Source organism: Gavialis gangeticus, unplaced genomic scaffold (assembly GCF_001723915.1).
Source record: "Gavialis gangeticus isolate Ggan-Ray unplaced genomic scaffold, GavGan_comp1, whole genome shotgun sequence".
NCBI classification, from domain to species: Eukaryota; Metazoa; Chordata; order Crocodylia; family Gavialidae; genus Gavialis; species Gavialis gangeticus.
Window position 1 is genome coordinate 61863246 of NW_017729024.1, and position 17126 is coordinate 61880371.

The 17126-nt window shown below is 44.5% G+C and overlaps 1 protein-coding gene across 5 annotated transcripts in view; it reads left to right on the plus strand.

Moving 5' to 3' along the window:
* Positions 1–17126, plus strand: part of TMOD1 (tropomodulin 1) — a 122236-nt gene that overhangs the window by 10847 nt on the left and 94263 nt on the right. For all 5 annotated transcript variants that reach the window (XM_019517173.1, XM_019517175.1, XM_019517174.1 and 2 more), the window contains exon 2: positions 15266–15430. In XM_019517173.1, the coding sequence (XP_019372718.1) occupies positions 15311–15430 (120 nt within the window). In that variant the 5' untranslated portion in view covers positions 15266–15310. The remainder of the gene's footprint in view (positions 1–15265; positions 15431–17126) is intronic.

A 17126-nucleotide genomic window follows, 5' to 3' on the forward strand; every position in this document is an offset into this window, starting at 1 on the left:
CAAAGCAATTGTGAAGGTATTCAACAATCATCATGTTGCTAATTAGACTTTGAAGAAATCACAGAAAGAGAAGCAGGGGAAGGAAAACGCACTTTTATTGCCAGAAGAAACTAGATGGGGCTCAGCTACGAAGTGTTTACATAGTTTGCTGCACACAAAGAACTGTTTACAGTGCACTTCAATAAATGACACAATATCCCAAGTTATTCCTGCAAACCTTCAGAAGCAGATTCTTGACAACGATGTGTTTTGGGTTCAGATTCAAGGAGCATTCAATTTGCTACTACCTGTTTCAGTGGCTGTCAAGAAACTTGAAGGAGATGCACCAAGCCTTTCAAATATTCCAGAGATATTCAGGACCTGAATGAAAATCTAATTGAGCTTTTGCCTTCTTCACCTCTATCCAAAAAAGAAGTAGTAAAACAAATCTTTACTAAGAGATCTGAGTTTTGCTCTCATCCAGTTCATCTGGCAGCAAACCTTTCAGATCTTCAACATGGAGGACAACATTTATCAGAAGATGAGTTATCTACTGCTTTTGATACAATTATGGAAGTAGCTAAGAATGTCCCTAATATCGATGAAACAGCCATGATGACAGACACTGCCGAGTACCGTGCAAACGAAAAACTTTGGAGCAAAGACATCATTTGGCAGGCAGCAGAGAATATGTCTCCTCTCACACGGTGGAAGGGAAACTGTAACACCCAACTGTTGTCCAGGATTGCTCTAAGGATCCTAAGCTTTCCACCAACAGCAGCTTCTTATGAATGGAACTGGAATGCTTTCAGCTCAATCAAGACAAAAGAGAGGAATAGACTAACAAATGAATGTACTGCTAAGCTTGTTTCTATTTCTCAAAATCTCTTGCTTCTGGAGAATCAGTCAGAAGCACAATTAGTGAAGAAGATCCAGTGTGATGATAAGTTGCTCTTGCCCATAGACTCATTGGCAAAACCATCCTTTAGTGAAAGAGAATGTGGTTCAAGTAGTTGTGAATCAGATTTGCCTCAGTCTGATTCTGAAATGGAACTAGTAAGTAGTGCAAGTGATTCTACAGATGGTGACAGTGAAACTATCATTGCCCATTGAGGTGCCACAGTGATTTCAGTGGAAGGAAGTTAAACTCTGTTGAAGTAGATGCATGGACAACCACGGCATATCATGCACAGCTCTTTGGGTGTGCTAAAATAGGTGTTTCAACAGGTTTCAGTGCCTTTGGGTTTTTTTCTTAAATTTAAACAACAAATGTAAGGGAAGTACATGCTATTGTGTATTGTCTTTACATTTTTACAAGTATTTTAATAAAATTAATTTCTTTCCACATAAAGCTTTGAATTTGTTTGAATATAACATTTAAACCACATTAATGTGCTGTATTTAATTTTTTTCCTAATCAGATATTTCAGTTCAAATACTTGTGGCTATTGGGACTAAAATTTAACATGGGGGTACTTTTTTAGTTTTGTTTACTAAATATAAGTCAAATAAACAGGCTAAATCAGATCAAGCTCTATTTGGGGTATTGAAAAAATTTCTGGAAAACCCACATCTCTGCTACAAGGTGGACAGACAGCTGCTTAACAGCTGAAAGCAAAAGGGGAATTGTAAATGGATCTATGTCTCAATGGCAGAAGGTTTTGAATGAAGCCCTGCATGGGTCTGTCCTAGGCCCAGTGCCATTCAATTATGTAATTATTAATAATTTGGAAGCTGGAATAGAGAGTTTCTTGAGTACATTTGCAGACAACACAAACTTGGGAGGGACTGAAAACACATTGGAGGATAGGAGTGCAATTCAGAAGGATCTTGATAGACTGGAAATAACAGGATAAAGAACAGTGCTGATAAATTCAGGGTGCTACACCTTGGAAAGAATAATCAAAAACACAAATTCAAAATGGATAACACCTTGCTGGAAGGCAGTCCTATGGAGAAGGATTATGGAGCCTCAGTGGATCACAGACTCTATATGAATCTGCAATGTGACAGCCGCACAAGAGGCAAATGCAGTTAGGAATGTTAGATGCAGGGAGCCAGCAAGTAATATCATGTCTTCACTCAACAGTGGTTAGACCTCATCTAAAGTACTGTGTGCAGTTCTGGGCTCCATATTTAAAAAAAAAGACATGGAGAATTTAGAGGGCCTGGGAAGAGCTACAAAAGTGATAAAGGGCTTGGGAGGCAAGGCATAGGAGGAGTGGTTGAAGGAAATAGTACTGTAAAGAAGGGGAACGGAGCAGAATGCAGACCAATGACCTGAAGTTACAAAAAAGTAGAGTTAGCTAGGAAAACAAATTTGCTGTTAGAATAATAAGGCAGTGGAACAGACTGCCTAGGGAAGTTGTAGAACGTCCATCACTGGAGGTTTTCAAAAAGGTGTTGGATAAGCAGTGGCTGGGGATGGCTATAGCATGGCTACCATATTTACTCAAATATAAAATGACCCTGATTATAAGCTGACCCCCCAGTAATTACATTCTATATATGGAAAAATTATACATTTGATGTAATTTTCTAGGTATTGAATCTAATTATTGGAGGTTTGTATGTGAATCTGTCCCCTTCCTACTGCTACAACAGAGAAAATAAATCTGGGGAGTCAGGTAGCTCCTTTGCTCTCTGCTCCCCGCCTCCCCCTGGCAACTTCTTTCCCCTGCAGCCCCTTCCCCCACCTTTCTGTCAGACCCTGCTGTCTCTGAGCATATAGAAGTGAGAATCAAATTTGAGAGAACAGACCTTGAAATAAACCGAGCTGTAGTAATCTACATATAATACCAATAGATTTAGTTCACCCAGATTTGATTCATTTTACCTTTTTTGAAACTGCTGCAAATTTTAGCAAAGGTAAGTACTCCATAAACACACTTTTGAGCAGCACTTTGGCACCTGCTTAGAGTACAAACTATTCATGATATTAGTCCAGGGATGGGCAATTATTTGGACCTGCAGGCCACATAGGGACTTTTGCTGAGCTGTTGTGGGCCAGGTCAGCACTAACAGCTCACCAAAACTCCCTAAGTGGGAAGCAATGTTTTGTTGCAGGGTGTTGACAGTGCAGGGCTGGGGCCAGGGCCTGGGACAGGACCATGATCCACTGCCCACATGCCACTGTGATGGGCGTGGGTTCCACAGGCAGGGGCATGCAGGGAGCAGATCGTGGCTCTGCCTTGGCCCCATGCTATCACTGCCCCAAGATCCCAGCCTCAGTGTCCTTTAGAATTGTTATAGGGATATAAACATTGTTTTAAAAAATATCCATTTAACCTCCTCTACCTATATTGGTTAAACAGTTAACTGATAAAACAGTAGCTCAGACACAGCTGCTGTTGGAAACCCCTGGGAAGGCCCTTCGAGGGGGGTGGGGAGTGTGTGAATACCTTTAAGAGTGTTATGTATAAGTTATTACATTGGCCCAGGGATTGCCGGAGGGAACAGCAGATCAGTAGGCTAAGAAGGCTCTCTGAATAAACAAGCTTCATCATTTTATAAGTTTAACTCCTTGGTCTTTTGAGAATAACACAGGGAGGAGGCAATAACAAGCCCAGCCAGATAACAACCCACCTGAAGCCCCAGGCTGGGAGGGAGGGAGCACCTGTGAACAAGTAGCAAATGGCTTAATTGAGGAGTCAGGCTGCCTGCTGTTTTCCTCCTTATCCTCATAGGCTATGGGTAGAAGTCTCCCCTCATCCTTCCCCCTCCCCTACTCCTTGATTCTCCCTCCTGCCTGACTTGCCACTTTCTTGTTCCTGCTGGGACACTGCCTGGCTTCCCTTCTCCCACTTCCCTGCCAGACTGTGCCCCACCCCACACTAAACAATAACCAGTTGCCAGTGCACTTACCTGTCTACAAGTATGTTAGCAACACAAGGAAGGGCAGGGAGCGTGGGTTTCTTACTGAATGGGGGAGGCAACCTAGTGACAGATTATGAGAAAAAGGCTGAAGTACTCAATGCCTTTTTTACCTTGGTCTTCACAGGCTAGGTCAGCTCCCAGACTACTGCACCAGGCAGCAGTTTTGGGAGAAGATGAGCAGCCCTCAGTGGTGAAAGAACAGCTATTTAGAAAAGCTGAACATGTACAAGTCAATGGGGCTAGATGTAATGCATCCACGGGTGTTGAGGGAGTAGGTTTATGTGATTGCAGACCCACTGGCCATTATCTTTGAAAACTCATGGCAATTGGGGAAGGTCCCAGATGACCGGATAAGGGCAAATGTAGTGCCCATCTTTAAGAAAGGGAAGGAGGAGGATCCAGGGAGCTACAGACCAGTCAGCCTCACCTCAGTCCCTGGAAGAATCGTGCAGCAGATCCTCAAGGAATCCATTTCTAAGCACTTGGAGGAGAAGAAAGTGATCAGAAACAGTCCACGTGGGTTCACCAGGGGCAAATGTTGCCTGACCAACCTGATTTCCTTCTACGATGAGATAACTGGCTTTGTGGATGTGGGGAGAGCAGTGGACATGATATACCTTGGCTTCAGCAAGGCTTTTGATGAAGGCTCCTACAGTATTCTTTCCAGCAAGCTAAGAATGCATGGGTTACATGAATGGACTATAAGGTGGATAAAAAGCTGACTGGGTAATCAGACTCAATGAGTAGTAATCAGTGGCTTGATGGCTATTTGGCTGCTGGTATCAAGCAGAGCGTCCAGGAGTCAGTCCTGGGGCAGATTTAGTTCAATATTTTCACTAATGATCTGGAATTTGGGATGAATTGCATCCTCAGCACGTTCATGGATTACACCAAGCTGGGGGGTACAGTAGGGTAGGGCTAGGATTCAGAGTGACCTGGACAAATTAGAGGGCTGGACCAAAATAAATCTCATGAGTTTCAACACGGACAAGTGTAAAGTCCTGCACTTAGGATGGAAGCTTCCCATGCAGTAGATCTCCAGCCAGATGATGTTACCTCAGCAGCATCCCTGCAGCAACTGCTGGGTCTACTTCTTAGAGGGCCTGCTCTTATACTGAGACTGCTCGGCCCTGCTCCAATCAGGCATCCTCCTGGCTGTCATGTGACCACCTGATTGGCTCTGCCTTCACCTGCAGGCTGCCTCACAGCCTGCTCAAGCCCTTAAAGTAGCAGGCACCCCAAAGGTGGTCTGTCACATCTGTTCTAAACTTTTTCCCAGTGTCATATTGGGAGTTTATACATTTTATGTTGTTCTCAGTGAGTGTTTGTATGCATGATAAAATAGGTCTTTAGCTTAATTGCCCTTTTGCACTGCTTTAATGCTATCTCTGTTTACACCTGTGGCAGCATATTTCGCTTTAATTTCATCATGATGTACACATGCGGTGGTGTATTTTGCTTTGAATGACCTTGTTACTTTAGCAAGGTGAAACCCATCTGATGTATTTTAGTTTGCTATGTAACAAAGTGCAATCGTGCATGGGGTGCTGGAAGCCCAGATGTGCTCGGGGAAGCTCAAGCTCTGCGGGCTTCCAGCACCCTGTGCATCATCCCTGCCACTTTCTTCCATTGCCAGCACACGCAACCACCCTCCTGTCATCTTGCTCCACTGCTCCAGGGGCAAGCCAGCCTGTTCCTGGGCAATCCCAGGCAGGAGAAAAGCGGCAGGGATGTGGTGCACAGGATGCTGGAGCCGACCTGCCTCTTCTGCGGCTGTGGGTGAGCTGCTGGCGGGCCAAGTGGCCCCTGAGCTGTGGAGGACCCTAAACCTTCCTTTCACAGGGGCAGTTCCCCCCAGGCAGAACCATCCTTCTGGCAGTCCTGGGGGGGTGCCACCACTGCAGAGAGAAGCTTAGAGGCTGTGCAACCTGCCAGCAGCTTCTGTGAGCAGGTGCTACAGAGGAGAGAATAAAAAGTGGTGAGGAGCCTGGTCTTTATTTCTTTTTGCTCCCAGAGCCTGCCTGCCTCTCCCATCGGTGGGGGATAAGCTGCCGGCAGGCACTGAGCTGCGGAGGGGCCTGGTCCTTCCCTCCACGGCAGCAGCACCCCTGGGCAGCACCCACCCACTAGCAACCCACCTGCGTGGTCCTGGGGGGAGCTGCCACGACAAAGGGAAGGACCAGTGCTCCCTGCAGCTCAGGGACCGCTCTGCCTGATGGCAGCTTGCCCCCTGGCCACAGGAGAGGCAGGTAGGCTCTGGGGCAAAAAAAAAAAAGGATTAGGCCCCTCACTGTTTGGTTTTTTTCTGACGAAGCCTGCCCATGGCACCGGGGGGTTGGGAGGGGCCAGATGAGCTGATAGGAGGCCATCACTGTGATGTGATAGAAGTCCCTAAATTGAAATGGTGCGTTTTTAATCGACACCATTAAAAACCCACCGTTTCAATTTAGGAAGAACTAAACCCTTGTCATATGTACAAGCAGCCAGTATGTTCTCACCTGGAAATTAAGTCTGGTCATTAGTCATAATCCTAGGTTTCCTGCAGGCATGCCTCGATTCCTAGGTGCTAATTTGTATTCTTTTCATGACATACTGTTATACATTGGCAGAGATTATTGTTCTTGTCACCTTTAAACAAGAACTCATTTTGCACATATAGGTCATCCCCCAGGAGGGAAAGACTTCCTGGAGGTAATTGTTATTTGTGATCTGGCCACACCTGGAGTATGTTCGTCCAGTTCTGTGCTTTTTCATTTTGCCTGAAAATTTCCTTTGGAGACGGAGAGGTATTGTTGCGTGTTAATAAATTGTCTCTCCTGTTCTATGGAGCCATGATGGTGTACCTTGCTCAGAGTATTTCCAGTTATCTCTCACTAGTAGTGACTTTTGTGGACAGTACCTGATGCTCACATCCTAGTGCTGAAGTCTCAATAACATGCATTGCTGTCGCTTTGAACTTGGGAGTGGCTTCTTCATAATGCTTTCCAGTGGCTTGTGATTAAAATGCACATCCACCATCCATCCAACATTGAACTGGTAGAATTGCTTTATTCCAAAGAATATAGTACTCTGGATCCTCTGTTGCACCTGGATCTTTGGGTGGTGGCTGTGGCTAAGGAGTGCCTTTTACCAACTCCAGGTGGTTCAGATACTATGTCCTCAGTGGTGGGCAATGGATAATGACTCTTGTTTCAATCTTCTGTTACAAAGTTTTGGATCTGTACAAATCTTCAGTTTGCCATGTAGCATTCTACAGCCTGGTAGTGGCAAGATCCAGTTGGTGCTAATTTCCACTGATTTGTAATGATGCCCCTTATTAGGCTAGTTAGTTCCTTTTTGAGTGGCTCAACCAGGACTAGGAGTACTGTGTTGTTTTGACAGTTGTAAAAGCTGTACAAAGGGTCTATTTCTAATTTTAGTTTATGCTCTTGGTGTCTCACTCCCTTAAATACATTTTTATACTCTGTTAAAACAGGGGCTAGCAAACTATGGCTTGTGGGCTAGATCTAGCCTGTGGAGCCATTGGACCTAGCCTGCAGAGTGGGGTTTTAGCAGTGTTTAATGGCAGTGAGTTTTGGCCACAGGGTCTCTCCCTGTGTTGTCATGGAGAGAACTGACAGCTGCAGGAGCTCTTCCCATGGCAGCATGGGGAGAATTGCTGGCTGTTGGTCCTAGCACTGGCCTTCCTGCCAGCCTCTGACCCAAAGTCAGTCATTCTGGTCCATAGCTGGAAAAGGTTACCTACTGCTGTGTTTAAAACCTCAAACAAGGACTGTGGCTCATTTCCTCCTTCCTGTTTCATGTAGAAGGTATTCTAGTGGTACACTGAGATCAGATCCATGGCTTGTGCTGCTCAGCTGCCCAGCAGTGGATGGCACTCTTCAGTGTCAACCACTATGGATTCCCAATACTATTATTTTCTGTTCTGTGGATTTTTTTTATTGACAGTCTGCATTCACTCTCTGGTTTTAGAGTTGTCCATTGCCAGTACCTGTTCACATTCCTCCAATCTTTCATTACTGCTGAGTAGTTTTGCAGGAATTATATTGCAGCTGGCTCCACAATCTAGCTAGAATCTGACTGGTTGCTTAATCTACTAACACAGGGTTATCAAACTGATCTGGCTCCATGGGCTGGATAAGTGGTATGACAGTGGTTCACAGGCTGGATCAGGCCCATGGACCTGCTCCCTCCCTCTGCATGCTGGATCTGGTTCCCACTGATCTGGGATCTGCACCACAAATGCCACCCATTCGAACCAGTCTGAGTGCCACACATGATATAGATCCCAGACTGGCCAGGGCAGGTGCTACAGATTCTGGACCTTACAAATAGGGCAAGACACTCAGCCACTACAGTCAAGTATCAGACCCAGGGGTAGCATGGGAGGCTGGATAACAGGGCTGTGTGGGCTGGATCTGGCCCATGGGCTATACCTTTGACACCCTTGCACTAATATGATTGCAAATACGGCAGATGGTTGTAGTGTCAGGTCTGGGCCTTCTGCTGGCACTAGTGCTCTCTGGCTGCCACTGTATTTGTGGTGCTTTGGTTCTCTGTGCTACCCTTTCCTTTTGCCTGCTGTAACTTACGGCATTAATTACAACGAATTTAGGCTACAGCGCTGAGATAGGTAGCAGCCTAATGATGAAAACAGAAGAAATAGCTTAAGTGCCTGTCTGGCCTATCAAAATAAGAGCTGGGGAAGAAGCTCCAGGTTAATGTCTTATCTACAGCTCTGTGGGCCTGTAGCCTCTACCCATTTTCATTTCACTCTCTCTTGGACCTCCACCTGCCCACTCTCAGCTTCAGGGCCTTAGTTGCCCCATATCAGTCCATGGAGGCGGCAGTATGAGGTGGTGAGTGGCAGCCCTCCATCCCCACCCACCTGCTTGTACCCCCTAGGGCCTTTCCAAGTACTTCTAGATGTACACATATCCCCGGTTGACAACCCTTGATACATGCAGTTATTCACTTACAAATGCAGGGCTTTGCACTTGCCCTTGTTGAATTTCATGTGATTAATTACAAATTATATGTGGATGTTGATTTGTCTTCCATTCTGCATCATAATTATTTATTCTCTCTTCTGGATCCTGATGTCAGATTTTTGTTGTTGTTGTTAAAAAGGCTGTGTCTTTCCAGTCTCACTTTTTTTTTCTTAGGGTGTCAGGGGCCCTAACAGGCAGCCCTGTCTGGGCTAATTGCCTAGTGGGCCACACCTGCCCAAGGCTTCAACTGACAGGCCTAACTTAGTTAATGACTCCAGTGAGCCATGGTCTGGGCCTCCAGATTGCTGGGAGAACAGCTTTCTCCATTTAGCTCCAGCTGTGGCAGCAGACAGCAGGGCAGCCAACTGTTCCTTCTGATACTAGTACTATAGTACCGCTTGTTTCCTGACTCTGTTTGCTCCGTTCTTGGACTCTAACTTCTGGATTTTTTGTCAGGTTTAATAATTCAGCCTCATACTGATTCGGCTTGTGATTCAGACCTCAGCCCTGGATTTCTCCTGTATCTGGTAACTTGCTATCTGTTTTTTAACCCTGGATTTGGCCTGAGTTTCAGACTGTTGCCCTCCTCTAGCGGCCCAATCTGGTCCATTATATTGGGCTATAGTACTCATCAAAAGCCTTCATCAGCAGTTCTAACATAGTCTACTCTTCAGGTAAAAATGTTTCACTTCTCTGCCCTTTATTCCAATGAGGTAAAGGAAAAGGGTGACGGAGACACAAGTCCTGTTTCTGACTAAGGGGAATGAGCTGGAGTAGCTAGGCAGCTACTCCAAATAGAGCCACCATATTTAATGGTTTTTATATTGTGGTTTAGTAAAGGACTTGGTACCTGTGCTGAATGGGAAATATTCTTAATTTTGCAAATAGAGTTGTTAATCCCAATTAAGGATCTTGCTGTGAAAGAGGTGGAACCTCAACCCTCATTAGCTATAAGCCTGCAGCCTGGCTCTAGTTAGCAAAATATAATTAACTAGCAATAAACGACAGACATGATATACAGGGGTAACAATATTATCTAAACAACAGCAATGTAAACAACAACCAGCCAAAAACCCCAATATCAATAACAATACCAGTAGCAGTCTCCAATATCAATATTAATAGAAGCCAAATCAATACAGTGCTATCCCAGAGAAGGCACTAGATAGCATGTACAGTTTCTTATATGCTTGCTGCCTGCAACTGCTGTAGCAGCACCTCTCACACACTTGCCCAGATTCACAGAAGCAATAACCCAGGCACTCTTCAGGCATTCACCAGGCACACTGCAAGTACTCAGTCAACATTAGAGAGGTATCAGTCCTCTGGATCCTCACCCCGCACACATACCCACAAGCACATGGAGAAGAGTTTGGCCTCTTAGACTGTCACTCACACTCCCGTGGGGTTACAGTCTCCTACCACTCTCCCACCAAACGTACTAGTTGCAATCACGCACTGAACTATGCCAGCCTTTGGCCTCCCAAGCCTCCAGCCACAGTGTTCCCATCAATCACACCACCTCTGTCAATCACACTTTGGACCAGTCATCCTTACAGAGGTGCTGTCAGTCATCCATCTATCATCCAAATACCAATGGCATCACTGCTCACCTCGGAGAAGGTGACAGTTACTAACTTGGCATTTGGCACCAATGAAGTTCTACAACACAGAGCATACTGGGCATGCTCATACCTCAAAACTAGGTCATTACCTCATCACAGGTGGGAAGTTCATCTTCTCTGGAACTGTCTGGTCCTTGAACTCACAGAGCATGTGTGGCACTATGTTGACTACAGGCAGTCCTTGACTTACAACATTTTGAGTGACAACATTTTGCACTTACAACATTTATAAATTGACACCCTGTTTCAACTTTCTGACATCAATTTCGACTTTACAACACTTGATCTGATGCCATGCCATGCCAGTGAACAAGTCGCTGCGTCACCCATCTCCCTGGAGAACATCTGTTCAAACTTCATTGGACATTTTCTTTAAGAAAGCAGACAAGACTCCAGAAAAACCTGCAGCCAAGACTCCTGAGAAGACTCCAGCCAAGAACCCTTCAAAAAGTCCAACCAAGAGCCCTTCAAAACATCCAGCAGTCTCCTCAAAGTCTCCTCTTCTGACTTTCCTAATATTTGTGCATGTAAAATTCACTTAGAGTATTGCACCCATGTTACCAACAGCTGCCATATTTATATTATTTTGGAGATTAAAAAAAAGAAGTAGTAGTTAGGGATTAGAAAGGTGAAGGCTGCTTGCTAAGTTGTCAGAGACCATGGGCACAGCCCAGCACAGGCAGAAGAGAATGCTGAATAGTGGCTTAACATGAGGTGTAGAGTCTATTGTGAAGCTGAGAGCCATCAGACGGCACATACCTTGCTGAGCCATGCTGGGAGCATTCTAGAATCAGCTGTATTTGCTCCACTGGCAGTGCAACCATGAGGCATTTGGTGGCAGCATAAGGGTGAAAAATATAGTGCCATAGGTTTTGAACCTTTGAACTCAGAGTTGACTGCCCTTAAGGAAGTTGCATAAGTGACCTGCTTGCATGCACCAACTGAGATGCTGAAAGGAGCTCTTCTGGAAACCAGATCTGTCTTGAGCATCTCAGGTTGGACACCCACAAAGAGCCCACTGCTGCTAGCAAGGAATGCTGGTATGTCATGGTTCAGCATCTTGCATTCTTCAGTGGGAAGCTCATGCATCCTCTCCCATGATGTTGCCAAATTCTGGTTGGGGTGGTTGATTTGCTGTCTTGATGTGCAGACTGCCCATGGACTATACTGTGTAGAAGGCACACCAGCACTTCTTTTGTTATAAGGGGATTAGGGAAGATGCATCCTTACACGTAGCTCTGTCTCTTAGAGGTAGCAATGCTAGTTCCTGCTGGCATGAGACTTGAGTTATGCATGCCTCAGCAGGCTCCACACCTGTCCCCAGCAGTCAGAGCTGCTGAAGAGTATCTTGCTGTCTCATGACCTGTCTACTCTGCAGTGTAGGGAATACTTTCATACTAAATTTCCAGCCAGCAAAGGCATGAAGATTGCCATGCTAAAGCAGTGCAGGCTCAAAGATGAAGCAATCTGAAACTGTTCTAGGAGAATATAAATTTGTAAGATTAGTTTATTCAGTTTACTGCATCTGGGCTGTTGTACCCGTCACTCTGCAGTTCTAGCTACTTTCACAGTTGTTGAAGAAAAAAGTAAGAATGAAATACAAAATACAGCCTGATCCTGGGAAATGCGTAAAGTTCTTCTCTCCTCGTAACTCAATGCCTCCAAAGCCTTGGCCTGTGACTGCCCCTTCAGCCACAGTGGATATGAATATTATAATGCAAAGAAGTTGCATTTAATCACTCCTAAGCTTGTCCCTTCATCTAGGGCTGAAAAGGACCAGCACTGCAGTAAACCCAAAAAGTTAAAATGACAGGGTTGGAATAGGATAAAGGTACCAGGAAGCCTCCAGGAAGGATGTTCTCATATTGTCCCCTCCTGTTTGGGCTGGGGGCTGTAAGGCAGCAGTGATGTGATTATGAATGGAGAAATGTTTTAGCTGTGGCAATGTACCAGTTATTTGACATTGTAAATACTACTTATGGAACAATGGAGATTTAGGAGTACTGGAATCTGAACCTGCTCCATATACCCAAATGTCAGGCCCAGGAAATGCAGTTATAGTTATAGCTTCATTAGTCTAACCTTCCAGTAGCATTATCTCTGACCTTGATATTCCTGCTTTAGTGTAGTTCTAGGAGAAATCACTCCTGCTAGGAGTTTGCCCTTCCTGCATGAATCCTGAACTGCAACTGTCGTGTCTGGTAAATTGTGCATATGCTAAAACTGAGACTTTGTGAGGCATGTGATACTCCAGGGGCACATGAATTTAGAGCAAGGGGACTAGAAGTTATAGTTGAATTGTGATCACAAAAATGGGAAGCAAAGTGTATGACCAACTGACAACTTTTTAATTTAAGGGCATGCTGTCAAATGCTATAGGTTTTAATGTGTCCATTTGTCACTGAACTAAAGATTATTTTCCTAATTGGAGTTGGCAGCTGTGATACAGAAAGTATCAATATAAGGTGACTTATTAGTTCACACAAGATATATTGGCAGTGTAAAACATCCTGAAAGTGCATGATTTGTCCTTTCTAGGTGAGACCTAATTGGAGAAGTCTGATGCAAGGGCAGGACTGTGAAGCTTAAGGGAAAATGTGAAGAAATTCTAAAATGGGCTTTTAGAGAGAAATGGAAGATTTCCAGTTTGTTGAAAAGGAGAAAGTATTCAAAAATGCATGTTTGTCTGTTCGTTTTATACAAATATTTCATTAGACAATGGCAAGAAAAGATTTCTTGGGAATCTGAAAGCAGAGGAAAAGTCATGGTCAGTATGTTTGAAGACTTTTATTTTCCCTAAGAAATGTGCGAAAGGACTTTGGTACATACAGTACTTTATGTAATAAAAGTGACCTTTCCAAATTAAAAATGTGGTGTTCTAGGTCATGGCTGCCTTTGAAAAAAGGTTTTAAAAGAACCTGACTTCAGTATTACCTGTTATTATTTCCTTGTAAATATATCAATTGCTGCACTTGGAAATGAAGTTTTATATTGTAGAATGCATGGTAAAAATCCAGACTCATAATTGATTTGAGTCATGCGGTCAGTTAGTTTCTACTATGCTGTCTTGGGGACCTATATTGCCATCTAGAATTACATTAAATAGTTGACTTGTAATGATGCAGATACTAGCATGATGAGGGCACATATCATTTCAATGACTTGCGTAACTGACACGATGAACCAATTAGGAGATATTTAGGCCTTGTACAGACGTCCAGTTTCTCCTGGGGGAGTTGCTGCTCTCCTAGAGAGCAGATGTTCATGCTTTTTCTCTCAGAGTAAAAATAGCACCTGCAGGAGAAAAATAACCTGGGAACAACCAGGGTTAAATCACTCCTGGGAGAGCAAATGTCTGTACATGCTGAGTGTGTCACCTGCAGGACTCTGAGCAGGGAACAGAACACCCTCCCTTCCACCCCCTTCATAATCTATACATTGTGCTACGGGGAAATGCAGCTGACCTTGAGCAGTTTGGGTCAGCAAGTCGGGGCTACCCTATGTACCGTTGCCATCTGTTGACAGGCAGACTAAGGGAACCTGCAAAGCATGCTGAGATGTGCACAGCCCTCTCCCCACCCAACTGCACAATGTTAGAACTGCAATCTCTTCACTTTTTAGGACCTCAGCATTTGAATGTCTATACGCGTGGCTCTAGGTATGTTTTTTTTCTACCAGGAGAACAAACCTGGGAGAATTCTCTCAGATTGTTTTAATGTATGTACACAGCCTTAGTATGTGAAACCAATATGGATAAGGAGTAAATAATGGCTTCTTCTGGATAGCTATCTCTGTCTCCCATTCAGAATATTAACTTAAAAGGAAAAGAAGAAACATGTCTGAGATTCATGGCCATGGTGATTGTCAGGGTTCACAGTAAGTCCAACAATGCAGCAAACACCTGATTTTTGTTCTGCCTTTTTCAGGCCAAACTTGTATACAGCATTACTTTCAATAGGGTAACTTGCAAAGGAAAGTATTACTCATTGTTTGTAAGACAGCCAGAGTTGAATCCATGCTGACTCATTGTTTTGGTGAAATTCATGATTTATTGTCCTTCAAGGAAAATGTTGAATAAATCAAAATTTGATTACTGTATAGTTTGCTGCTTAGTTACTGCTGATATCAGTCCCTAATGATGATCCTAATGCTGTCCCAATGTGAATCTGTGGCAGGATGAACACTAGACCTCAGCGTCTGAGCTCTGGCTGCTTTATACCCTGTTACAGGGATGTACGTGGTAGCCGTGTTGGCCTGAGACAAAAAGAAATGCAAAACTCTAAAACTCTTGGTTCAGAGATGATGCCTTTTATTTCTACAACTCCCTGTCTTTATTTTTTAATTTATTTCTTTTTTTTATTTTGTTTATGCCTCCTTGCTTTTCTGTCATCTGACATCACCGGGGAAAGAATCCTGCCTTATCTGCACATCAAAGAGCAACTCACACAAAGGAACTATCTTGGACCCAGAGGAACATACATCCATCTTCAGCTTCCTCTGTGGAAAATGAACTTAATTTTCTACCTAAGGAGACTTTTACCATCTTTAATTTTCCCTCAGCCTGACGAAGGGTGTGTGCTCCTGAAAGCTCCTGAAAGCTTGCAAGAAAAGATATTTCTTTTGTGATTTCTTAGTTGGTCTAATAAAAGCCATCACCTCTGAACCAAAAGTTTTAGAATTTTGCATTTCTTATACCCTGTTACACATTTGTGAAGTGTTTTCAGTTTGTTAATAGCAGAAATTACAATAATCTAAACTCTCATTTTATGATGGGATGCTTCTTTTTCATTATAGGTCACCTTTCATTGTGGAAAGTGATATTTCAAGGACTTCTCTACAATGTCATACAGAAAGGAATTAGAAAAGTACCGAGATCTGGATGAGGACAAGATTCTTGGTGCCTTGACAGAAGAAGAACTCAGGGCTCTAGAGGATGAGTTGGAGGAGCTAGATCCCGATGTAAGTAGTTTTTACTTGACAGCTTGTAGATTGTGAAATCTGTGTAGTTCCAGCACAACTTGATTATATAATATTGGGGGTGGATCTGTCACTGTTTACTTGTAAAGCCCTTAAACTCTCCTTCCATCTCTTGTTGAATTAATTTTCTCATTTCATTGAATGAGGTAAGTGAGAAATTGTAATTATCTGAATAAGGTGCTCCTCTAAAAGAAAAAAATTGATCATTCATGCTGTTTGCACATGATCTTCCATCTCAGAATGTCCTGGAATGCTTTTCTGAATATGACGATGCAAAACCAAGGAAAGTATTGAACAGGAGTGTAGAGTTCTGATTTTAAAAAAGCAGCACTCCTGGACCAACTGTTTTCTGCTCTGATGAATTAAAGGCCAGCTTAGACTGAAGGCCTGGGTCTGTTACATCCCCACTCATGGGGTAGCCCCTCGCTGTGCTCACAGTAGGATTGTTTTCAGTGATATCATTCCAGAGTCCTTGCCCTATGTAAGGGTGGCAGAATCCGACCCTAAATGCATGACTTATTTACAAACCCTCTAAGGCCTGTTCCTAAGAGCCCAGGAGTTCCAAATCTCAAAAAGCTTGCTGGGTGTAGATCGGGGCAGGCAATTATTTCAGGCATAGGGCTGCTTACTGAGTTTTGGCAAGCTGTCCAGGGCCACAAGGGTATTCCCACCCCCTCACAGGTGTCCTGCCCCCTGGTCATCATCTTGGGACCAGAAGTCCTGCCCCTAACCCCTGACCTTTGCCACCAGAAGTCCCTCCCCTTGCCTCCAGAAGCACTCCTTTCAGTTTTTCCATCTTGGAACCAGAAAAATACCAAATTATGTTCTAAAAAGCAAACATTTAAAACATACATTAATTTGATTTCAAAAAAATTTTTGTTCTGCTTTACATGCGTTTGTGTAGTGTACATAGAGGTGATTGCACAATAGCTTAAAATGAACTATTACGCTTGTTTATACTGGGGGGTGGGTATAGGTTTGTGGGGGGCTGTGGGTATGTGGAGTGAGGGAGCATGTGGGTTCATGTGGGTATATGGTGGGGTGCACAGGTGGGACTCACCCTACGAACACACACACACACACACACACACACACACCTTGCCCCTGCATACACACACATGAACATACTCTGGCCCTGCCTGCACATGCACACGCATGCGGGCGTACACACACACGTACACACACACTCTTTCCTTGCCTGCAAAAACACACACTCTGACCCTGCCTACACACACCCCCTCTCCCTGCATACACACACACATACACTCTGTCCCTGCCTGCAAACACACAAACACAGACTCACTGCCCTTGCCTACACACACATGGACCCACTGCCCCTGCCTACACACACACACACACACACACACTGCCCGCATGGCCGCACACACACACACACTGCCCGCATGGCCGCACACACACACACACTGCCCGCATGGCCGCACACACACACACACTGCCCGCATGGCCGCACACACACACACACTGCCCGCATGGCCGCACACACACACACACTCTGCCCCTGTCTGCAGACACACATGCACACACTTTGCCTCCGCCTGCACACATACACACACTGCCCCTGCCTACAAACACACTCTGCCCCTGTCTGCAGACACACACATGCACTCTACCACTGCCTGAACACACACACACACACACACACACACACACACACACA